Below are 25,770 nucleotides of genomic sequence, written 5' to 3'. Positions count from 1 at the left end.
CTGTTCTGCTGCATTCTGCATTGCAAGGTGTACTCAGTCAAAATGTGGCTGAATATGTTGCTGAAGTTGAGCTTATAGCTATGCTGCTGTGCTGTGTGGGCTGTTGCAAATAACGATGGAGTCCTAATTGTATGTGAGAGAGCAACTTGTGCCAATGATGTTACTGCAGTGCAGGCATGGTGGCTGGCAGTGGATTCGGGGTCAGTGATTAAGAACACAAGAACATAAGAACAGCCCTGCTGGATCAGGCCCAAGGAGGCCCAACTAGTCCAGCATCCTGTTTCGCACAGTGGCCCACCAGATGCTGCTGGAAGCCACAGGCAGGAGTTGGGGGCATGCCCTCTCTCCTGCTGTACTCCCCCTTTTTGGGGCCATCTTTGGACTGTGTGGCAAAATTTGTTCTGCCTTGGGAGGGACTGTGTGTGCGGTGCTCTGTTCTGCAGTGTGGTTTTTCAAGGCAGGGTTGCAAAATGTGTGCAGTGCACTTCACTTGTTTGTGAATTTTCAATTAGATTCGTTAGACTGGCTGGCAGTGGCTGGCCTGCTTGACAAATCAGTTTGAATTTCTGCGATTTGATTTGAACTGGAATCAAATCACAAAAATCCATCCGTACACACCTCCTGGTCCTGATACAGAAATCAGCCCCAATCCATGATGCCTGTACCACCATGCTTGACTGTCAGGATGGGTGTTCTTACTTTGGAAGGCAGTGCTTGTTTTTCGCCAAGCAAAACATTTGTGGAAGGTGTCTGAAAAATTAAAATTTTGATCCATCTACCCAGAGAACATTGTTCCAGAAGCCTTCTGGGTGACCCACAAGCTGCAAAGAGGCATTTTTTAAAAATGGTGAATCTCTTCTGTTTAGCAGTGGGAAAGCACCAGGCCCTCTCCAACCCCAGCACAATATCCCTGCAGTGGTTGTTGCTGGTGTCTACGTTATGTTTATTTTAAGACTGTGAGTCCTTTTGAGACAGAGAACCATCTTCTTTATTATTTATGTCTTTATGCAAGCCATTTTGATAACTAAAAGTCAATAATAATAATAATAATAATAATAATAATAATAATAATAATAATAATAATAAATTAATTAATTAATAATACACCAGATATAACTGTAGTGGAGAAGAAAGAAAAACAAGTGAAAATAATCGACATAGCAATACAAGGGGATAGCAGAATAGAAGAAAAAGAAATAGAAAAAATCACCAAATACAAAGATCTACAAATTGAAATTGAAAGGCTGTGGCAGAAAAAGACCAAAATAATCCTAGTGGTAATTGGTGCCCTGGGTGCAGTTCCAAAAGACCTTGAAGAGCACCTCAACACCGTAGGGATCACAGAAATCACCATCAGCCAATTACAAAAAGCAGCTTTACTGGGAACAGCCTATATTCTGCGACGATATCTATAACAACTGACAATAAAATTCAGCCCTCCCAGGTCCTTGGGAAGGACTCGATGTCTGGATAAAACAAACCAGTCAATAACACCTGTCTGACTGTGTAAACAAGAAATAATAATAATAATAATAATAATAATAATAATAATTCAATTACTATACCGCCCTTCCAAAAATGGCTCAGGGTGGTTTACACAGAGAAATAACAAACAAATAAGATGGTCCCCTGTCCCCAAAGGGCTCACAATCTAAAAAGAAACGTAAGACAGATACCAGCAAAAGCCACTGGAGGTACTGGGCCAGTTACTCTCCCCCTGCTAAATAAAGAGAATCACCATGGTAAAAGGTGCCTCTTTGCCCAGTTAGCAGGCGTCGGACGTATATGCATATCTGTAGTACTTTGTAATAGGTCACTGCCTTACACATTTTGAAGGGACTTACTCCCAGGATTGCAGCTTTAGCCCTTTTACATTATAGGCAACAAAAATGCTAAGGTGGCCTGTGGATCTCTGAGATATCTCATGAGGAAAGCTCTGAGGATGGTTAGTTTCTCATCTCTTTTATGTGATTCATTTTTTCAGGTCCAAAAATGTCTACACCGGCTTGGACTGTTGCTGTGGAAGGTGAGGAAACCACCTCAACACAGTTCACCACGTGGCAAAAGACCATTGGTTTGAAAGGCTCTGAAGTTTCATCTTTAAAGGTCTCCTCGTGGCTGCAGACGGATGGTCCCAAAAACTGGGGATTTTCTCCTACCAAAAGGGATCTTTCCACTCTTCTTTTGACAAGCTATGACACTCCACATCAAACACAGCCAGTGCCAAGTGAGTATTTGGAATGTGGAAAGCTAAATAAAGAACCATGTACTCTGCGAATAGAAGCTGCTTTATACCGCGTCAGACGATTGGTCCTTCTAGTTTAGCCTTGTCTACATTGACAGGTAGTGGCTTTCTAAGGTTACAGGAAGGAGTCTCTCTCAACTTTACCAGGAAGTGAACCTATGACTTTCTGCATGCAAGCAGATGCTCTTCTACTGAGCTATGGCCCCATTCCCTAAGGGGAATTTCTTATAGCATTTACATGTAGTCTCCCATCCAAATGCAAACCAAGGTGGACCCTGCTTAGCAAAAAGGACAATTCATGCTTGTTACCACGAGACCAGCTCCCCTCCCCTATACACACATACATACTGTGTGGGGGGGGGGGCAGGTGCTCCACTTGCTAATCTTAAGTAACATGTAGGATGTGTCATTTAAAACATTCTTACAAGTCCCTTAACAATATGTTTCTTCCCCTTGCTTTTGCTCAGCTGAATTGAAATGTTTTAGAAGACTAACGTAGGAAAAGTTTATTCTTGAGCCCAATGATAGAGGCCATGTTGGGTTAGGGTTGAACTGAAGGTTTTCTAGTTTCAATTTCGGGGTTTAAAATATCTGTTTCAATGGGCTGGGATTGTACCCAAAGAAAGTTAGTCATGACTAAGTCTCACTGGAATTAAACCCTAACATACCAGCGGGGATTCAAACTGGCAACCTCTGGCTTGTTAGTCAAGCCATTTCCCTGCTGCACCATTAGGTGGCTTATTTTAGTCATGATTAAATCGCCTTGGGGTTAATTTAGTCATGGGGTTAATTTAATTTAATTTGGGGTTAATTTAGTTATGATTAAACTGCCTTGGGGTTATCTTTTTAACGAAAGGCGGTATATAAATGCAAAAATAAAATAAAATAAAAAATAAATAAATCAAGTCCCACCAATTTTGGTCATGACTAACTTTTTAAAATACAATCTATTGTGTGTGAATATGTACATTTCCTCCTTTCCAGTGCCATTAACCCTCTTCTATTCCCTTCATGTGGCAACTAAAATACACAGAGTATGGAGCAGGATCATACCTGATGTCCCCACCACTGACAACCACTGATACATATTCCAGCTTCCATGCATCTGGTAATAAGGGGGCTTCTATGCATACAAATCATGTGTGCCTACATCTGTGTGATAGGGATTCCTGATTGTTTGGAGAATATACAGTACATGCATATGTACTGGTCTCTGGGTCATCTCGGAGAGACCACATTACTCCTTTGCTGATGGAGTTACACTGACTGCCAATAGGTTTCCAGGCAAAATACAAAGTGCTAGTTTTATAACTTATAAAGCCCTAAACGACTTAGGCCCTGGGTATTTAATAGAGCGTCTTCTTCACTATGAGCCCCACCATCCATTGAGGTCATCTGAAGAGATCCATCTCCAGTTACTGCCAGCTCGTTTGGTGACTACACAGAGACGGGCCTTCTCGGCTGCTGCCCCGAGATTGTGGAATGTGCTCCCTACTAAGATATAATCCTCCTTATCTCTGGCAATTTTTAAAAAACACATCTGAAAACCCATCTTTTCAACCAAGCTTTCCAGAGACAAAAGTTTGGGCGGTATAGAAATGTAATAGATAAATAAATAAATAAATAAATATAAATATAGCGGTACATGCACTTAAGTCCCTTTCACACTGTATGCTGTACACATGGAAGTCAAGGATGTGATCAGTTGTCACAATCTCACTTCTGTGCATTCTTGGAATACATGTTACAGTTTTATCTAGCTGCTGCTGCTTCAGCACCATTTCCCCCTAGTTGATATCTCTCTGCCTTCTGGATTAGTCATTGGGTGACCCCAAACAATCAGCAATCATGATGTGAATGGGATGACCTCATTGTGCATTGCAGCCAATCAATTGGGCTACATGATGACACTGAAGACATAAAAACAGCCCTGCTGGATCAGGCCAAAGGCCTATCTAGTCCAGCATCCTGTTTCACACAATGGCCCCCAGATGCCTCTGAGAAGCCAACAGGCAGAGGTGAGGGCGTGCCCTCTCTCCTGCCATTGCTCCCCTGCAACTGGTATTTAAAGACATCTTAAATCCATTGATTCAAGGCAAATTAAGTCAATTGAGAGGGAGGGCAATGTAAATGAGCAGGGGAAATATTCAGCATGTAGTGCTGGAAAATAGTCAGAGGAGTTTGTTGACACTGATTGAAGTGTTCCTAACATTTAACAGTTTTGGCTTATCCCTATTAGTTTGTGGGAGCCAGTTTAATGAAAATATTGGGCTGTCTGATTATTCACACCTTCGTGTTAATAATTTGACAGCCACGTCAACAAGTACTGACTTGTATCTGTTTATGAGCCAACACAGATCTCACACTACAGATGCAACCTCTGTCTCTGCCTACACAAAACTTTTTGATGGAGTCGATTCATACATTCAGCTGTGATTTGGCTAATCAAATGAAGTTTATGGATGTCTGAACCGTCCCAATGTGAAGACTTGATTTGCAAGCTGAGGAGCTCTGTGTATTGAAGGCACCCTATATAGCTCTTAAAACAAGATTACGCACTGACTCCTGGTTAATCATCACAGGGCAACTACAGCATTCTGGTCCAATGGGCACAATTAAGATCTCGATTCATACGTAAAGAACATTTTTAGAAAAGAAGTACTGAAGACATATCTGTCAGGCTTTTAGGAAAGTATTGAAGACACACCTATTCAGCCAGGCTTTTAGTAGAATTTTAGTTGATTTATTGTTTTAAATTGAATTGCATATATGTTTTAAATGTTTCTTTTACATTTTTTGGTGGTTATATTTGATTGTGAGCAACGTTGAGACTTTTGTTATAGGTGGTATGTCTTAAATAAATGTCTAGAAGTTCAGTGATTTGTAAGGAATCGCCTTTTTTTAAAAAATGGTTGAATTTTGATCAGCCTTTTCAAAGTTTCACTAACATTTTTTCATTATGACTATCATAATCCAAGGACCAATTTATTTATTTTTACATTGTATATCCCGCTCTTCCTCCAAGGAGCCCAGAGCGGTGTACTACATACTAGGGAGGGGAGGGGTTAAAGTAGCGGATCACTGTTAGAGGAAACTTGGGTTCCCAGATGTTATTTAACTACAATTCCCTTCAGCCATTGTGGCTGAGGATGATGGGCGTTGTAGTCCAACAATGTTTGGGAACTCGAGTTTGACAAGCCCTGCTTTAAGCTGCAGCAGTTTAAAATCCATATTGAGTTATTGTTCTTTCCCTTTGATGTAAATTATTACATTCTGTTCAAATCAACAGGTTTATTTTATTTTTTTAGTCTGCAGCCAGTTTTAACATTCCTCCTTTTCAGCCATGGGAGTCCCTTTGCCACTGGCTTCTCCTTCTACAGAACAAGGGAAGGATGCTTTGAAGACCCGCCCTCCTTCCAGTGAGTTGAGCTCATACTATGTAATTGCCATGCCATCTATTGGAGAGATTCCAAGGCAGGGGTTAGCTGCATGTAGCAAAACCAAAGAAGAGTCTTGTGGCACCTTAAAGGCTGAGCCACTTAGGGACCGCCTGCTCCCAGCTGAATCTACCCACCTAACCAGATCAGCTGGGAGGGCTCTGCCCCATGTGCTGAAACCTGCTGAGGCCCGTTTGTCAAGCACTCAGGACAGGGCCTTCTCAGTGGTTGCCTCTAGGCTGTGGAACTCACTCTCAGCTGAAACCTGTATGGCTCACTCTCTCCCAACCTTTAGGTGGAAAATGGACACTGCCCTTTTTATTCAGGCTTTCCCTTTCATGCAAATTATGCAGTGTTACATTCAGTTCAAATCAACAAATTTTTGTTTTAGTCTACAAGAGTCCCTTGCTCTTTTGTAATTTTTAGCTACATTGGTTCTGTATTCACTGAGTTGTTTTTATCTTGCTGTTCACTGCCCTGGGGTCTTAGGACAAAGGGTGGTATATAAATATAAATAAAATAGAGACTAATACATATATTATGGTATAAGCTTTTGTTGTCCAAAGCCCGCTTTGTTAGATGTAGAAAGTGCTTTTGAGTGCATACAATTTTTAAGAAGCATTTGAAAACCCACCTCTTCACCCAAACTTTTTCAGCTTTTTAAATTTTTAGGTTTTAATCTGTTTTGACTTTTAAATTGTCCAAATTGTTTTAAGTTTTTGTGTATGTTTTAAACTTGTTTTATGTTATTGTTAACCGCCCAGAGACGAAAGTTTGGGGCGGTGTACAAATTTGATAGATAGATAAATAAATAAATAAAATATGGTTTCTCCAGGTGATGTCTGTGCATGAAGTAAGCTTCTGCATGTTGCTCCAGTGGCTGTTTCTAAATGCATCTCCAAGGGCAGTTCTATGTAGAGTGCATTGCAGTAGTCCAACCTTGATGCTAGCATAGCATGCTTTATTGTGGTAAGGTTTTTGTTTTCTGGGAAAGAATACAGCTGGCAAAGTTGGGAAAAAGACACTCTGAGCCACAGGTGTCACCTGAACATCAAGCATCAGTAGTGGAGCCAGGAATGTCTCCAAGCTGTGAACCTGGATTGTGACTGCATCCAGGAGGACAGTCTGTTTGGCATGCCTCTAAAAATGTGCCCTTTCCTATGAAAACCCAGAGTCTCTCTTATATGGATGGTTATCTGCTAGTTCATTGCATTATATAGTCCATTAGTTTGGTGGGCCCCCCGCTGGCCTGCACTGATGTGAGGAGCACCAGCAGGACCTAGGGAAGTCGCCATTGGCTCACAGCTGCCACCACACTTAAGGTACCTCCTGCCCATCCTTTTTGACCCCTTTTTTAGTTTCTAGGGATCCCCCTTTGCTTGGAATCCTTACCAGATTCCCCTTTACAGGCATCCCAAACTGGTCGAACCAGGACAAACCGGTTTGATTTGAACCAGGCCCAATTCAGCTCAAACTCGGACCAGCCCCCCTTTTTTTGGGAGGAGCTTGAACCAGTCGAACTGGAGCAGTTCAACTTGAACCAGGTTTGATTCGAACCAGTTCTGCACACCCCTAGGTGGGGCTGCCTTTGGAGACTGTTGGAAACCAGTTTGCGGCAGTGCTATCAGTCATCATGGGTGATCTTCCCCAGCTTGTCTTGTCTTTTGCTCTGTTTTTTCAAGCTTTCCCAGAAAACTCTAGGAAAATGTACGGCTCTTCTCCCGCCCCCAGGTAGATTGAGAATTTGTAATATTGGCACATCTGGAGGTTGCTGGCCCTTCTCATTGGTTCCCGGCCCCCTTTTCTACATCTTACCTTAGCAGGAGCACAGCAATGGGAAAAGATGGTGAGGAGGGTTTGCAGCAGTAATGTCCTCTGGGCTATGACAACGCTGTGGTAATCCTTCAGAGGTGTATTATTGATATGAAACATCAGACAGATTTAAGCCAGGCACCAAGCCTCGTAAGACTTGGGAGCCACCAAGCCCTTGCAAAAACCAGCTAAATACCTGTATGACCTGATATATCCAGGACACAGAAGAGCCCTGACTTGGCTTGGCTGGATGTGCTGTCCTCTGCAGTACTTGAGGGTCAGTATAGGAGAGCTGCTTATTTGGACAGACTTTTCCCTTGTGGGAGTGAGAATATTGAGATGGATGGCCATGTGCTCCTGTATTGTTCTTTCTATCGTGAGCTGCATTCAAAATATATTGCTCCTCTCATTCTTAGATACCCTGACAATTGGGATGAGTTTTATATAAACTTATTTATTTCTGATAAACACACTTATGTCTCGCACACAGTAACCAAATTCTGTACAGCTGCGATTAAAATTCGCTCATGGTGTTTCAGAAACGGCCAATTTTAATCGTCCCTCCTATTTTTAAAAATCTCAATCTTCTGTGTAACTGATTTTTTATACGTATATGCATGCATGTGTTTATTTTGATATCTACCCTCAGGGTAGATTTATTTGAACTGATTGTGTATTTGATCAAAGATTGCAATGAACTGAACTGAACCGAGCAGCCGTCATGGCTACCTCTGTATGTCCCGTGTGGAGCATTTGTTGAGAAGGGAGAAGCCCCTTTTAAATCTGTGAAACTGGGTTCTGTATAAAGAGATGTGGCTCAGGCTGCATGCTCACTTGTTTGCAAATCATAGTTTTGTAATGAGAATCTGACTGAAGAAGGCATTTAATCTGTTTCTGTGAAGCCCTTGGTGTCACAGAAATAATCCTCATTATCCTCACACTCGTGGATGCTGACGTCTTTGTGCTTTTGTTCCTGCAGTTGGAACCTCTGCATTCTTGACACGTCCAGCTTCCAAAATAACCAAAGCACCTCTGCAAATGGAGACAGGTGAGCTTATTTCTCCATGTGGGGAAATAATTACAGCATTCCAATGAGCCTTCAAGGTTGCCGATTCCCTGTTGGTGGAGGGCGTGATCTAGTAGTCTGGTCTGCTTTAGCATCAGCTTTGTATGTGCCTGGATATTCAAGGGGTGACTCAAAGGCTGAGGTGAGCTAAAAGGGAGGGAAAGGATTTTAATCTGAGCGAGAGAAGCATTCAAGCCCTTGTAATGCTCACTTCTTCTTTTTATTTTTTGATTTAATTTTTTTTGACATTTTGTATTTTACAACGCCTTTCCCAATTCCCACCCCCCACCCCGGCCCTGAGCCCAGCCCTCTCTTTTCCCCCCAGCACTGATTGGGGGGAGAAGAGGAAAGAGAAAGTGGGAGAAATAAAGCAGAAAGGGGAGGATGAGGTGAAGGGATACTCACCATTGCACTGGTAGGTGTGGATGGATCAAAGGGGTTTCTATTCTAAGAATAGTTCGAGGAAGTTGTCCCAGATTTTGAACATTTATCTGATTTATTTACTTTTAAGAGGCCCATTTTTCATGTGCCGCCAGTTCAAGCAGGTCCTGCACCCAGTACTCACACTTAGGGGATTGGGAGATTTCTATTGCCTCCACAAAATGAATGTAGGAAGCTCTTTTTTCAGGACTGGAAACATAGGAAGCTGCCTTCTACTGAGTCAGACTGTTGCTCCATCTAGCTTGGTATCATCCACACTGACTGTCAGCAGCTCTCCAAGGATTGAGACAGGAGTCTTTCCCAGCCCTACCTGGAGATGGCCGGGATTGAACCTGGGACCTTCTGCATGCAAAGCAGATGCTCTCCCACTGAGCTATGGCCCCATCCCTCACTAAGCCTAGTGGATTTCACTGCCATCTCTAGGTATCATACAGGCTTCCCCAGCCATCATATAGGCTTCTCCTGTCCCAAATTCCTTGCACAGGATCTGCCATCATACACCATGATGGTCTTTATACTAGATAAACTACCAGACTTCTAAATTTTCCTGGAAAACAGATCATGGCCACTGCTCTACTGTCAGATGTGCTAAGGATATGGAGCTGTGCGGAATGATAGATCGATAGCACATATTTATACACCGCTTTTCAACAAAAGTTCCCAAAGTGGTTTACATAGATATAAATAAATCATAAAATGGCTTCCTGTCCCCAAAGGGCTCACAAGCTAAAAAAAAGAAACAGAAGGTAGTCACCAGCAACAACCATTGGTGGGGTTCTGTGGCAGGGATGGATAGGAACTGCCTGCAACCTTGGAGAAACTACTGCCAGTCTGTGAGGACAATACTGAGCTAGATAGACCAATGGTCTGACTCAGTATAAGGCAGCTTTCTATGTTCCTATGTTGTTCTTATGACCAGTTGCTCTCCACCTGCTCAATAAAGAGAATCACCACTTTAAAAAGGAGCCTCTTTGCACAGCCTTGGCAAAAGAATGAGCCCCTTCTCCACACAGAAATATTATTGGATACTTCTACAACTGCAGCCCCACTTCAGTGGGGACCATGCTCTAAAGCATACATAGAATAGTGTCTAATGCAATCTGCCTGATGCTTTTGGTTCTCTTCTTCCTTTCATTGTTAGGAAATTTGCCTTTGGCTACAGCCTCTACACCTCCCCAAAAGCCTGGCATCTTACTGAAGGTCCATTCCAGTAAGTACCTGCATTTTGTGTGACAGTAGCTGCTATATAACCTGTCTTCTTTCATGCTTCTCTTAGGAAGCATGTACATGATTCACATATGGGTGGTTGTGCTACTGAACAAAGTTTGTTCACGGCTCTGTGTGTGTGTGTGTGTGTGTGTGAGAGAGAGAGAGAGAGAGAGAGAGAGAGAGAGAGAGAGAGAGAGAGAGAGAGAGAGAGAAACGAGAGCTTTTTTTCAAAATGAGTCCCATAGCTTCAATTATTGCCGATACCTTTCACTTGCTCAGCATCTGATGTATCCCAGATCCCTGTGGGAGCCACTGTATGTCTTTGTAGCCATGTGGGGATAATTAAAAACTGCACTGAGTTTTTAGTCCTGAGGCTAATTCGGCTGTGTCGATGAATTTGCCCCAGGAAGCAAAACTCTGCTTGTTTCAAGTGAAGTCTTGCTCCAGGGTTCCCCAAAGGTGGAAAGGAGATTAAAGCATCTAGGCTAGGAACCCAGACTCCGTCTTTGTTCCCCAGCAACCTGGCAGGGGAAATGGTACCCACCCACATCAATCCTGTCTGCAAGAACTGAGCACCAGCTGTCCTTTGGGTACATGGAAGCAAAAATGGGAAGCTCTCATGAGTGGAAAGAAAAGAGGAGAAAAACAAAAGTTGAAAAGCCATCCGAATTATATTTCTATTTACACAGAATGTCAAACAAACAAACAAACAAACAGGATTTTCCTCAATATTTGTAAGGAAGCATTGCCCATTTTATATTTGCACCACAGTCTTTCTGGTAATGGTGAAGAGAGATGTGGGGTTTTCAGTTGATCAGTAGAATGGTGTGGTTGTTTTGGGGAGAACACATGAGGCATAGGAAGATGCCTTACACTGAGTCAGACCATTGGTACATCGAGCTCAGAATTGTCTACACAGACTGGTAGTGGCTTCTGCAAGGTTTAAGAACATAAGAACAGCCCTGCTGGATCAGGCCCAAGGCCCATCTAGTCCAGCATCCTGTTTTGCACAGTGGCCCCCAGATGCCTCTGAGAAGCCAACAGGCAGAGGTGAGGGCATGCCCTCTCTCCTGCCATTGGTCCCCTGCAACTGGTATTTAAAGACATCTTAAATGCCCTCTCTCCTGTTGTTACTCCCTCGCAACTGGTACTCAGAGGCATCCTGCCTTTGAGGCTGGAGGTGGCCTGTAGCCCTCCGAGTAGTAACTGATGATAGACCTCTCTTCCCTGAAGTTATCCAAACCCCTCTTAAAGCCATCCAGGTTGTTGGCTGTCACCACATCTCATGGCAGAGAATTCCACAAGTTGATTATGCGTTGTGTGAAAAAGCACTTCCGTTCGTTGGTCCTAGATTTTCTGGCAACCAATTTCATGGGATGACCCCTGGTTCTAGTGTTCTGTGAGAAGGAGAAGAATTTCTTTTTATCTACTTTCTCCACACCAGGCATGATTTTATAGACCTCAATCATGTCACCCTGCAATCTTTTTTCTAAACTAAAAAGCCCCAGGTGTTGTAACCTTGCCTCCTCAGAAAGGTGCTCTAGGCCCCTGATCATCTTGGTTGCCCTCAGGCATAAATTCCAGGCAGGAATCTCTCTCAGCCCTATCTGGAGATGCCAGGGAGGGAATCTGCGACCTTCTGCATGCAAGTATGCACTTGCTCTTCCCAGAGCGGCCCAATTCCCTAAGGGGAATAAGTTAGAGTGCTCACATATAGTCTCCCATTCAAATGCAAACCAGGGCAGACCCTGCTTAGCAAAGGGGACAATTCACGCTTACTACCACAAGACATGGGTGTTGGCTGAAGAGCATACAGAACTGCATCCCATCTCGGGCACCTGTGTGTTCAAGGCCAGCCCACATGAGTAAATGAGGTTATATTGAATATCAGCCACTTGCATATGTTTGGGGGGTGGGGCTGCAGCTCGGTGATGGAGCATCTGCTTTGCATGCAGAAGGTCCTAGGTTCAGTCTCTGACATCTCCAGGTAGGTCTGGGAAAGATCCCTGCCTGAAAACTTGGAGAGTAGACAATAGTGAGCTAGATGGGCCAATGGTCTGATTTGGTATAAAGCAACTTCCTACGTCCCAATGTAAATCTTGGTCCACAGAGTTGACCAAGATTTGGGAGCAGAGAAAGATAAGGGTGCATCTTTCCAGTGGCAGTCCGTACCTGTAGACAGGTAGAGGCCACCATTATGCATCTGGAAAGCTCTGTATGGGAAAGATGGGAAGGAAGATGGGCGAACAAAAGGCTCATGCAGAGCAAGCCCATTGAACTTCTTTGAATCTTGCCTCCATTACAGCAGCGAGCTGCAATCCCTTGTTTGAAAGTGGAGAAGAGCAAGTTGTGTTGAGGGGCCCAATTGCGGTTGTGGCTGAACTCCAAGAGTGTACATTCCCCTGAGAATGCATCTCCTCTAAAATGTCTCTCTAACACATCTTCACCTGGTGACAATGAGGCACAGTGTTGCTTGTGCCCCGAATCCTTAAGGTGGCAGATTCTGTTTCAGTGAACTTTAACTTGATCTTCCAACTAGGGTTGCCTCCTTTTTTCTTCTTCCTGGCAGGGCTTCTCTGCATGGCAAGCAGAAATTGAGTGGATATGGCTCTTTCTGATATGGGCAAACGACCACAGGGAAAGCTGTACCTGCTGGATTTCTGCCTGCCATGCAGCTATGAAAAGCACAGGAATTCTCCCAGCCAAAAGTGCCAGGCCTGCTTCTCCACTGGGACTTCCCTTATAGGGGCCAGTGGAGCATATGCACATGAAGTAACTTGACTAAGATGGAGCTGATGAGGCATGTTATATGAGGGATCTGGCTGAATCTGAACATTTGGAATTGAATACTTTCTCTAGGTGTGATGGTGGTGAAGTTGGAAAGATATTGCAGGCTCTAATCTCTAGCTTATGCTGATACAACTGAGAATGCTGGTCGATACTTAACAAGGGTAACTCTCTTATCATAAATGTTGCCTGCATTTACACATAACATGGAACCAGAGTTTCAGCGGGCAGGGGCTATCCTACCGTTATGTGTGATTGAGTGCAACTCTGGTTCCGTGTGGTGACAGACCCGAGGTTCTGTTTTTGAAACTCCAGTCTGAACCCTTGGGTTGTAGAGAGTTTCGTCACCACAACCCAAGGTTAGATGCAGCCTGCATTGCATCCAAATTCGGAACCACAGGCTGCGTCCCATTCAACAAGAGTTGAGTGAGGAAACTCCTCCCTCAACTCCGGCCATGATTGGCTGTGTGGGCTGTCCTTCATGTAAGAAGGAAGCCCACAGAACCCGTTTCCCCTAACAGGAAAGAGGGGGTGGGTGGGGACTCCGTGGAACTGCAGGTCAGTTGGACCCACAGTTCTGTGTTACATGTGAATGCAGCCATTACTACCAAATGTCTGTTGCACAGCTATTATGCACTATATCAGGTGCTTCCCCTCTGCCCTGAAGCCACAGTGCTAAGAGTTTGCACCCGTGTTGGGAGCCCCTGAGCACAGACCTATGTGTGCTCTGCAGCCACTCTAGGGGGCTATTCTCACGATCAGGCAAAATTGGGCTAGGAGCGCCCAGGTGGTTAACCCGCCTAAGTAGCCCGCCCCTAAAACTGGGTTTGTGGAGCGAGCGCTCCACAAACCCAGTTTTTTTAAATCGTGGGTAGCCATGCTGCAGCTCCACGCCGTGGCTGCTCATGAGGAGACCCCCGGAAGGGAGGCGAAAAGCCAGCTCTGGGGGGTCTCACCAGCATGCCCTGCGTGCTCGCGCAGGACATGCTGGAGCTTCCGGGGGCTGATCGGCCCCAGCCCCCGCCGGCTCCATCATGGAGCCGGCAATCGTGTGGGCAGTCGATCCAGCCGCCCAGGGCTCCCTCCCCGCTCACCTGCAAAAACACTGATTGTGTGACCCAGTCTAGGTCTCCCAAGCAGAGAAGCACTCCGTGCACTTCAGCCCTACAGGGATCTGTTGCAGCAATATCGATGCCGGCATTGGAGGCAGACGTGCACGGCTGTAGGACTAACCCAGGGGTGCCTGTCTTGCATGGAGACCTTATATTAAATGCTAATGACAAAGAAGGTTTAATAGCCTTACACCTCTTGTCCCTCCACAAAAGAATTGAGTGTAGCTGCAGTAGCTGATAGAAGGGTATTTAGAGAGGAGTGTTTATATGACTAGTGCATACTTTTATGTCCATGTAGTAGAGTGTTTAACATCCAGAGATCTATTTATTTATTTTTGGTAAGGCAACTTTCTAGACCTCCCTGATGACATAAATTGTGTAAAATTGTGTTGGCTGTGCATGTCAAAAGCTTAGAACAGGGGTAGGCAACATGTGCCTGCTGAACTACAACTCCCATTATCCCCAGTTGTACCAATTTGTGGCTGGGGGTAATGGGAATTGTAGTTCACCAACACATGGAGAGCATGTTGCTTACCCCTGGCTGAGAGTTACTGTCCACTTCTGCTCTGCTAGCAACAATCTCTCTCTCTCTCTCTCTCTCTCTCTCTCTCTCTCTCTCTCTCTCTCTCTCTCTCTCTCTCTTTTCTTGTCTGAACCATAAAATTATCAACATGCATTTGCCCAGAAGGGAAATGGACTTTATACAATCCTAGTTTTGTTGTTGTTTGTTCAAAATCTAAACTTGAAAATGCAGCAGCTGACATCCAGATGAATGTTGCACTAGGGCGTGGAGAGTTATACACATAGAGGGAGGTTGCCGATCTGCACACAGTTGTAATGCTCCACAGTATTGCACAACTGCTAACAGAAGACCTTCTTCAGGACGTAAACAAGGTGGTGTGACGTGTCAACATCTTCCACTAGCACAAAGTCTGGACCGGATATTCCTTTCTCTGTGCAATGTTCGTGCAGCAGCACTACTACTACTACATTTATATACCACTTTTCAACCAAAGTTCCCAAAGCAGTTTACATAGAGAAAAATAAATCAATAAAATAAAATAATGCTGGCTCCCTGTCCCCAAAGGGCCCATATTCTAAAATGAAATATAGGATAGACACCAGCAACAGCCACTGGAGGGATGCTGTGTTGGGGCTGGATAGGGCCAGTTGCTCTCCCCTGCTAAAGAAAGAGAATCACCACCTTAAATGGTACCTCTTTGCCCAGTTAGCATACTTTCATCCTATGTATGCTGTTTCTATAAACGGCAGCTTAGGAATATAGGGAGCTGCCATATATTGAGTCAGACCATAGGTTCATCTAGCTCGATATTGTCTACTCTACACAGACTGGCAGCGGCTTCTCCAAGGTTGCAGGCAGGAATCTCTCTCAGCCTTATCTTGGAGGACCCGGCTGGGTGGGCGGAACTTGGAACCTTCTGCTCTTCCCAGGACAGCTCCATCCCAGATCGGCTCCATCCCCTGAGGATGGAGGATCTTACAGTGGATCTTACAGCAGGATCTTACAGTGGATCTTACAGCAGGATCTTACAGTGCTCACACATTAAGTCTCCCATTCATAAGCAACCAGGGAGGACCCTGCTTAGCTAAGGGGACATGTCATGTCATGTCACAAGACCAGCTCTCGTCTCCTTGAGCATAAGCATTCTTACGGAGGGATGCTGTGCTGGGGCTGGATGGGGCCAGTTGCTCTCCCCCTGCTAAATGAAGAGAATCCCCACTTTTAAAAAGGTGCCTCTTTGCTCGGTTAGCTGGGGAGGAAGCAACTTCCAACTTAGCGGAACTAGCTAGTGCAACTTGATCAATCTGCTTGTCAGCCAGTGTCATTCTTGGCAGTTCTTTGACCATGTACTGTGGCACAGATCTTGCACAGCAAGGGCTTGCAGCATGGCTGGCTAGAGGCAGGAGGGGCCACTGTAACCTTGGCTATGGAGTTAAGCCGGCCTCTCCCGTGCAGCTGTGCCACCTGTTTTCCAACAGAACAGACTAGAAGCAAGACCATGGTGAGGCCTAAAAGTATGTATCACGGAACTCCATGTGGGACTTACTTCTGAGTAGATATGCACAGGATTATACTGCATGGCAACAGAAGGAAGAATGATGCTACCTGAAAATATGGCTCTCAGTGTCTTAGATGCATGGAGGTATCATACTTTAATAATTAGTTCTATGTAGAACAAATGGAGCCTACTTTATGCGTTTTTAGCATGGTGATGCTGACCTGGGGCCCATGTGCCTAGTTTATATCCAGCTATCAACACATGGGTTACAGAAGGTGTTGTCTATTAGTTGACAAGATGTCCACCATCTTGAACCAACATGGATGGGTAAAAAAAGATAATACCCCCATCAGGGTTCCCTAGGAGCCTTTCTCATGTACTGTTAATTTAATTGTATCTGACTGTCAGTGGAAGATTTACAAAGGAGTGTTGCCTATACTTTGAGTGGCGGTCTTCCCTCTGGAAAGTAGGCTAAAATGCATATTAATAGCCAACATGGACCTCCATTTGTGAAGAGCAGTGTACTGAAAGCATTGGTAGCTACCCCACTCAAAGGCTGACCCAAGAACATGGGGAAACAAAAAAATGGCTGACAAGAAATACCAAAAAGCAAGTGCGTGTTATCACTTCAGGCTTTCAAGGCACAATGATGGAGATTGTCTCCAAGCTTTTTTCACCACACACAGAAGACCAGTCTTGCGCCCTGGGGTGAAGGCGTGGCTTTAAAGACTACTCCTCCATGTCTGGAAATGACATCAGGTAACCAATTTTCTTTTCAACATCTTTCTTGTTCCTTTTGTTTTCTCCCATTTAAATACATATATTTTGCTTGCCAGAACATGAACACTTCATTCAAACAGATGACAAGGAGTGCAGAGAAATTGAGGAGAAGGAGCAGAACCCAGGCTGTTGTCTTTTGAAGAAGAAATGGATGTATTTGACTGTTCTCAACCTCTGAGAACACTCCCCTCTCCTCTTCATTTTTGAAATACTTCATTATCCTTGGCTTTTCTGCAGGGGTTTAATGCAAAGATGGAACAGGTATCAGTGCAATGCAAAGATGGAACAGATGCTTCCAGGTATCTAGTTACCCACATGACTAAGTTGAATGGTTCTTTCCTTTGCCCTAGGAGATGCATCTAAAGAGGTTAAGCAAGTGCACATTCCACTTTTTTCTGATAAGGGTCCAAAAAAGGCTCTCCAGACTCAAAGTCACTTACTGTGACTGAACAAAATTTCATCTCACAAGTTTTCATCCCAAGAAAAATTATTTTGTGCGGGGAAGTCATATGTGTAGCATTTACTTAGTTCTTTAATATTAAAACAAATGAAACCAGACACTTTGTTGTTGTTTCTGAAATGTTTTCCTTCATTTAAGGCAGTGGTTGTGAAAGAGAGTAGGAAGCTACTGGTTTCTCTGTACACTTCTGAGTTCTGCCATTTGCTCATGAGCGAACAATAAGCACACCGTTTTGGGTTTAAGAATTTCGTATGAAACCGCTCATTGTTGAATGTTTTAGGTTGCAATATGCAGCGGGATTAAAAAGAGTATTTTACCTCCTTTTGGTTCCCAGAGGACTAGCATATTGACCTTTCTTTTGGCTTCTTGTCTGCAGTGTGGGCCCAGCATCCTAGCTTTTGATGATATCTCATGCACTTTCAGCCTATTTGTTCAAGCACTGTGTTTCCACAAGAACAACAGAGAGTAGCTTTGCATCATTCCCTGCAGCATATATGAAAAGAAGCAAATTTGTTCTGTCTGTATTGCATCCAGTGGAGTTGTTCAGGGTTGTGAGAAGGCTAGCGTGGGCTCCTTCTCCCATGAATCAGAATCTGGAACCACGAATTACCTGATGTGACATTTTAAATGTTCTTTGTGGATAAAATCTCTCGTATTCAGTCCGGCTTGGATTCAGACTCTACACTTATTGCAGTGTCTGATGCGGAGGTGTCCAGCAACTCCTCTAATGTGGCTGGGCTAGATCAGTTTCAGTTTGTGACTCCTAAAGATGTTGATAAGCTGCCTGGAAAGATGTAGCCTACCACCTGTTCTCTTCACCCTTGTCCAACATGGCTTATACTACCTTGCAGGGTTGTTGTTGTTGTTTGTTGTAGAAGGCCTGGTAGAGATTATAAATGTTTCCCTGAGGGAGGGCAGGAGGCAATTATTAGACCTATTCTGAAGAACTCTGAATTGTATCCCTCAGAGTTAAGCAACTATAGGCCTGTCTCCAACCTTCCATGTTTGGCCAAAGTAACTGAGAGGTTGGTGGCCTCCTAGCTCGAGATAGTCTTGGAGGAAATGGATTATCTAGATGCATTTCAGACTGGCTTTTGGGCGGGCTATGGGGTGGAGACTGCCTTGGTTGGTCTGACGGATGGTCCTCAATTAAGAATTGACAGAAAGGGTTTGACTCGGTTGGTCCTTTTGGATCTCTTGGTGGCTTTTGATACTATCAACCATAGTATAGTTCTGGAGCATCTGTGGGGGTTGGGGATGGGAGGTACTGCTTTGCAGTGGTTCTGCTCCTACCTCTCAGGCAGATTCCAAATGGCGTGCCTTGGAGACTGTTGTTTATCAAAATCTGAACTTTTATATGGTGTTTCCCAGGGCTCCATATTGTCTCCAATGCTTTTTAACATCTACATGAAACTGCTGGGAGAGATCATCAGGAGATTTGGTGCAAGGTGTTATCAGTATGCTGAAGACACCCAAATCTATTTCTCCATGTCAACATGGGAAACCCCTTCTGTATTCTACCAAAGACAACCACAGGGCTCTGTGGCCACCAGGAGTCGACACTGATGGCATAACTTTACTTTTTTAAACCATCCAGAGATGGAAATCTGGGAAAGTCTACAAATTTGAGAGAAATATAATATAATATAATATAATATAATATAATATAATATAATATAATATAATATAATATAATATAATATAATATTATATTATATTATATTATATTATATTATATTATATTATATTATATAAACCAGGCTGTGCAAGGCACTCTGCTGCACCGGTGCAACACCAGCCTGAAGCACAAGCTGCCAACCTAGTAGAACTAGGCAGTGCAACATCCTTGTCCTAGTGCAGCACATTTGCACTTGCACCGTGTTAATCTGGACCTCAGCCATTGCTCTTCATGGCTGAGTGGCCATTTGGACTCTGGCCAAATAAATGAGTGGGCTGAAGCTTGGTGTGCCTTGAAAGAACCACATTTTACTTTGCTTGCTAGTCTGTGCAGCTCTTGAAGCATTTCCGTAGCCTTTGCTTTGAAGATGACGGCAGCTTTAATTCTCTGCCATCAGCAAATGCCATTTTATATTAAATTCACGTCAGCCTCTGACAACTCAGGTGTATGTCAACAGCGCTTCATTACTCTAAAGGTAACCTTCCTAACCTCTCCTATCGTGTAACACAACCAGAGCCATAAAGAATGTGAAGCGCCCCCTAATCCAATTACCCTGTCCAAAGAGATTATAGCTAAGAGAACTCACGAAACATACAGTTGAGTCTTGATTTTCAAATAGTTCTCCAAAAGAGCTCCAATGACAGCAAGGAGGCTGTAGATGCGATTTTGCATTTGGCTACCAGTACTGGTTTGTGTCTCCTAAACAGCTTTCCTGGATCAGACCAGAGGGCTATCAGGTCCAGCATCCTGTTTCCCACAGTGGCCGGCCAGACGGCTCCAGCAAGTCCACAGCCCGGCATGAACGCATAGCATCCCTCTGCTGTTGCTCTCCTTCAACTGGTATTCAGAGATAAACACAGCCATCATAAATAATAGCCATTGATAGACTTGTTCTCCATGAATTTGTCAAATCCCTTTTAAGCTAGTGGCCATCACCATATCCTATGACAGCAAATCCCAGAAATTAAATTATGTGCTATGTGAAAAGGGGGATGGTTATCCTTTGTCCTTCAGTCTCCCATCAGTCAGTTGAATTGGATGCCCTGAATTCTTGTCTTCAAGATGATCCTGATTCACTGAAGAATTATCTTCTGTAAGAAAATGAACAGGGAGAACCTCGTTACTTGTGGGGGTTCCATTCTCCTGCTACTACCATGAGTAACGGGACTGTGAGTAACAAGGCATTACAGCTATGGGGAAAGGGGGTTACATTCCAGGGTGAAGGGGAAAAATTTTTAAAAGGCTGAAAGCGGCCCAGAATGGCAAACTGTGGTGTGTTGTTGTTATTATTTTATTAAAACATTTTTATACCACCCAAAACTTACATCTCTGAATTTGAATGCCCCTCGAAAGGACAAAATGCCTCAAAAAACCATGGGGGGGATCCAATTTTGTGAAGAAACAAGCCACAAAATGGCTTTTTAAAGACAAAATGGAGGGTGGAAGTGACCTCTGCAGTCACTTCCAGCCTCTAGGAACTAGGGATGGGCCCGGACTGGTTGGTCCGGACCGTTCCTGACCTTGGTGGTTCGGTTCGGGGGTGGGGGTAGCTTTAAGAGCGGCGGGAGGGTTTACTTACCCCTCCCGCTGCTTTTGATGTGCGCGCACGTGCGCAAAGCACTCCTGGGTGGTTTGCAGAGCAGCAGCGGGGAAGGGGTGGCAGGGAGGTATCCTGCCGCCCCAATTACTCTGAAGACTATGGCGCCAGAGTGGGAAAGCGGCGGGAGGGGTAAGTAAACCCTCCCGCCGCTCTTAAAGCTACCCCCCCCACCCCAGTGCCGGACCGCAGTGTGGCGGTTCCGTGCACACCCCTACTAGGAACCATGGCTACAGGAAATGGGTGTTATTAGACACCACACAGATAGCAGTTCTGCGAATAACTAGGTTCTCCTGTAACTTGCACATCACCAAGCTAAAAGTAGACCACCAGAAATAGATGGAGGCTTACACAGGGCACAGTTCATCTCAGTATATAAAAGCGGTATATAAATATTTTTTGTGTTCATATTTGTGTTGCTGCCTGGTGGAAGCTGTCAAGCAGCTGCTGACAGGCCCCATGACTTGGCAGGCGAGCTGCATTTCACTTGTGGGGTCACCACTTGTGCAAGCCTGGCTGCTTCTTTTCATTTATTGTAAGATGTTTACCATGTACATCGTAGGCCAAACTATTAGCTTGTTTACACAACCACCAACTGGGTAGGAGAGTTGGGTGTGCTCCTGGTTTTCATTTGTATGCTTGCAAACATTAAGGTAGGAGACAGGGAGAATGCTAGTGTGCGAAGCAGCCACTGGGTAGGATGGCTTTTCCTCCTGCCTCAGTAAAAACATAGGAAGCTGCCTTATACTGAGTCAGAACATTCATCTATCTAGATCAGTATGTCTACACAGATATACTGTGTTGTGGCTTCTCCAAGGTTGCAGGTAGGTGTCTGATTCAGGCTTAATTCAATTGGATGGTAGGAAGGCAGTTCAATTCGGATTGAGCTAGGCAATCCTAGAAGACAAATGTAACATTAAAAGAGAAACTAACAGCATGCTCCCTCACTGTGAGTAAGGCAGGATTCTTGGCTATACATCCAGCCAACCAGCAGCTTCTTTCTACTTCAGAGACTCTTAGAACAGTTGCTTTTTCAGAGTGTGATCCTGAAGCCAAAAGGTACGTTTGTCTTGAAGGCAATGAAGGGACCCAGAGGAGGTCCACTCCACTAAACACATTACATCTGTCTTCACCCCAAAATGACAGCATATCTTCTTTTCCACAAATCACAGAGTTTGGGATTGTCAAGAAATCACACTTCAGTAGAGGTGTCAGCCCAAGGGAATCGATAATGGAGTTCTTTCACCCTAGCAACTGACAGGCTGAAGGAAGGCGCTCCTAGAATGCCTTGGTATCATGTGGCTGTGAGCTTTGAAGACCCTTTGGAGAACTGTTCCTCCTTGTGAAGAAATGTGATTCTCTTTTTGGAAATAAACTATGCAATATATCCTCAAGCATCTTCTTGTTGTGATCTTGATCTGTCAGGCTGAGGAGCAGCTGTCAAGCAATACCTTTGGATTATATTTTTCTCCTAGGATGTCCACAGGCAGCCAAGAAACAGACCTTCATGACCACCCCTGTCATTACGGATCAAAAGATCAACCCTTGTGTGATGGAGCTATGCAAATTCTTCCAGCAGTGCCTTTGTATGCGGCAAAGAAGATACTCGAGAGAAGAAGCTATGAGGTAAAAAGTAGGACCTGCCTCATCTTGTTCATTATCAGGCCTGACCCACTGAGTAGATCCTCTTTTTCTGGAGCACAGAACAAGCAGAGCAGCCTTCTGGATTATCTCAAAGTAATAAAATGAACTCCCAGTATACCATGGAGGTGTCCTGCACCCCCCATTTTGGTATTGCTGGCTTTTGTTAATTACCTCAGTTTTTATTCAGGTGACTGAATATGGAGGGAGAGGGAGAGGCCAGTACATTCTCTTGAGGTTTGCCTGGTAAAATCCAGATGGCTATAATTCTAGCAAAGCTTTTCCAGCCACCCAAATTATGGGTTCTGTTGGATGTAGGGGTTTTAGAGAAGGAAGAAAACCCATTCATGGTGAGGAGGAGGAGGAGGAGTTGGAGTTTCAAGAGGGACTCTCTCGAGACTTGCTGGCTTCTCCCCCACCCAAGACATTCCCTCAGTGAACTGGGCGGGGGGGGGGATACGCTGGCAGCTCCTCCTCCTTCCACTTTTTGGGGGTGAGGAGGGTGAAGAGCTCTGCTGCTGCCACCACCACCCTTCATATGCAAAGAGGAAGAGGGAAGGAGGTGGCAGCACACCAGCCTGCACATCACCACCACCAGCTGCCTGCTGTTGCTAATGTTGAGGAGAAACCACATGAGGCAAATTTCCGGGGAAATCCTGAAATAGCTTTCAAATTTCTTTGACATTTGAATGTCCAGGCCCTTGGCTGCATCGTCCTCCCCCACCCTTCCCATTCAGGTAAGATTCCAAAGAGGGCGGAAGGGCTGGGGAAACCATCCAGGGCTTTGTGCTAGGGCCCTCGGCAACTCGGCGCTGCCTCCGACCCCATTATCTGCCTTCAGACCAGCCTTCTCCAGCTCAAGATGAAATTAATTCAGCCGAAAACATGGGCTGGTCCCTACTTCTCCACCATAAAAGGAAGGCAGCTCTGTGCATATAGCTTTTAGGGGAGAAGCAATTGGTGGCAGATGATTCACTTCCTCTATCCACTATCTTGCCCATGCAACACTATCGCCACACTTGTGATATAGCAGACATGCATATGAGAGCTCTCCAAATGGGGGCAAAGCAACAAAGAGGGTTGCAGAGGGAAAGTGCTGCCTAGAGGAAGGGCTAATTTATGTTCTTTGGATTTCAGTGGGACCAAAGTCAGTTAGACATTATCTAAATAGTGTGCATAGGATGCTGCACAACAAGCTATACTGGCCCAATTTACAGAGATGGATATGAATGTTGCAGTCCCCATTTTTATGACACTGACCTCTGTGTGCTTTGGAGCTTTGGGGGCTTACGGAGTTACTAGATTGGGGCTTATATGTGAAGTATATGCATAAAAACATTCTGTTGATCTTTTGATTCTGATTACACGTGCAGGTACTGCATTGACAACTATTCCTGGTTTTTGAGAAATGCAGCATATGTCTGTGAAAAAGTCAAAAGAATGGCTTACTCAAACAGTAAGTAGATATTGTATGTTGTTCTTTTTTAATGTTTTCTTCTCAAATATAATATGGCAAATTCTTATCTGGCCAGCAGAAGTGAATAGACCTACCACTAAAAGTGTGGAAGGCAAAATCTGAAGTGGCTGGAAATCATGGCACCCGACCTCTGAGAGCAGTAGAATAATAAGAATTAATAAACATGTATAGACTGCATGTTTATTGGGACATCAGAGCAGCTTGTAATTCAAACAAAACATAAAAAATAAAACTATTCAATGGGATTACTAGCCTTTAGCAAATGCATACATACTTATGTATAAACTACCTCCATGTAATTTATGGCAAGATACCTCCAAATATCAGTTGCAGGGGAGCAACAGCAGAAGGGGCATGCCTTCATCTCCAGCTTGTGGGGCTTCCCAGAGGGATCTGGTGGGCCACTGTAGGAAACAGGGTGCTGGACTAGACAGGCCTTGGGCAGGGCTGTTCTTATGTTCTAATAGACCTGGTAATTTCCCCCACTGTAGCTGGTACCCTGAATGCCCCTTTTCTCTCCTATCACTACAGTTGACCTGGCATCTACAGTTTCTATTACCCATCTGTCCCATCCCCTGGCCATGTTCTCTACAGCAATTTCAATCTTTCATGCCACTTCCTTTTCAAATTTGATAGTCTACCCAGGGGTAGCCTTTCCATGAGGCAAGGTGAGGCAGCCACTTCAGGCAACAGATCATTCGGGCATCAGCCAAGTAGAAGATGTCTGCCTGTCTCTGCTTAAAAGTGTGTGTGTGTGTGTGTGTGTGTGTGTGCGCGCGCGCATTTGGCACCTTGCCTTAGGTGCACAGAGGTCTTGAGCCACTAGGGACTCCACCCTCCCATCCTCTAGACCCCAGGGGAGGCAATTGTGAATGGGCTTTCTGATCATTTAACCACTTTCCACTCCCCAGACTCTCCCTCCAGCCTCCCAGCTTCCTGCCACTGGGCAGAAACTCTGGGCAAATGGGTGGAAGGAATAAGGAATAGGTAACTTAGAGAGAGGATGGACAGCCAGACCCATTCAGGTCCTTAGGTTCCCAGGTGATTAATTCTAGCTGGCTGCTCCCTGCCATAAATCTCTGGAATATTGCCCTCTAAACATCCTCAAGGTACTCAGCAGAGGGGGACGAAGGTAATGCCACTGTACATTTCTTAACCATCTGTTTATACACAAACTAGATTCTTAGGCTTTTTTCCTCTCTCCTTCCAGCTTTAAAGCAAAAATGCCTTGCAAGCATTTGTAAATCTATCTGAATCTTCAGGAGGAACCATTGATAACAAGAAGACTTGCAAAAATCACCGCTTTGTATTCCTTAGAAGAACAAGAAATGAGGACAAGTTTAGCTCTCTTTCTCTTTGTAGGGTAGAATCTTTTCTCTTCCTCATAATGATTAAACAGAACATATTACTAGAAAGTGAAACTCAAAACCAGAAATTTCAATGTAATGAAACAATTCCAATTTTTTGTATATTGTACTTTATTTATTAGTGTTGTTAATGGATGAAAGTTGGGGATTTTTAACAGTGTTCAAAACAGTGTTAAACTAGTTCTGGAAAATAAATAAATAAATGTAAGAATAATATTGCAATAACATCTTGGAGGTGTTTTTAAAAAAAAAAAAAAAACAGGTCGGCATTCTGGGTAGTGATATGGCGGAGTAGCACCCCCACCCCCCACCCCTGGGTCTCCTGTGTAACTGGAAAAGCAACCCTGAGGTTGTTGTACAACAGGATAGTTGTGCAGCAACATAAAATGGCTTCCAGACAGTTGTGCAGCACTACTTCCATTGTATCCAAATCTCGGTGTACCATTGCATGGAATGTTGGCCGCCATATATATTTGATACTGTGTTGGTAGCAGGGGAAATGCAAGGATCAGACAGGTCTCAGAACACAACTGTTCTTTTTGTTACAACAACTCAGGGTCTCCATGAGGTTCAGAGGTCCTAAAAGCACTGACTAGAAACACAGTGCCCTCTGGCTTACATAACAATTGATGATAAAGGT

The 25,770-nt window shown here is 44.4% G+C and overlaps 1 protein-coding gene across 5 annotated transcripts in view; it reads left to right on the top strand.

Moving 5' to 3' along the window:
• The window catches only part of HHLA1 (HERV-H LTR-associating 1), a 56,139-nt gene extending 30,862 nt beyond the window's left edge, over positions 1–25,277 (top strand). For 2 of the 5 annotated variants that reach the window (XM_053249515.1, XM_053249516.1), the window contains exons 12-19: positions 1,985–2,227; positions 3,279–3,353; positions 5,587–5,664; positions 8,474–8,542; positions 10,143–10,211; positions 22,121–22,271; positions 23,660–23,742; positions 24,974–25,277. In XM_053249515.1, coding sequence (XP_053105490.1) covers positions 1,985–2,227; positions 3,279–3,353; positions 5,587–5,664; positions 8,474–8,542; positions 10,143–10,211; positions 22,121–22,271; positions 23,660–23,742; positions 24,974–25,017 — 812 coding nt within the window. In that variant the 3' untranslated portion in view covers positions 25,018–25,277. The remainder of the gene's footprint in view (positions 1–1,984; positions 2,228–3,278; positions 3,354–5,586; positions 5,665–8,473; positions 8,543–10,142; positions 10,212–22,120; positions 22,272–23,659; positions 23,743–24,973) is intronic. The other 3 variants (XR_008307032.1, XM_053249517.1, XM_053249518.1) reach the window with 3 other exon arrangements.
• The last annotated feature ends 493 nt before the right edge of the window (positions 25,278–25,770 follow it).

The sequence above is a fragment of the Hemicordylus capensis genome, chromosome 4 (assembly GCF_027244095.1).
Source record: "Hemicordylus capensis ecotype Gifberg chromosome 4, rHemCap1.1.pri, whole genome shotgun sequence".
NCBI lineage: Eukaryota > Metazoa > Chordata > Lepidosauria > Squamata > Cordylidae > Hemicordylus > Hemicordylus capensis.
Note: the sequence above shows the minus strand (reverse complement) of the source record. Positions and strands in the feature narration are given on the sequence as shown.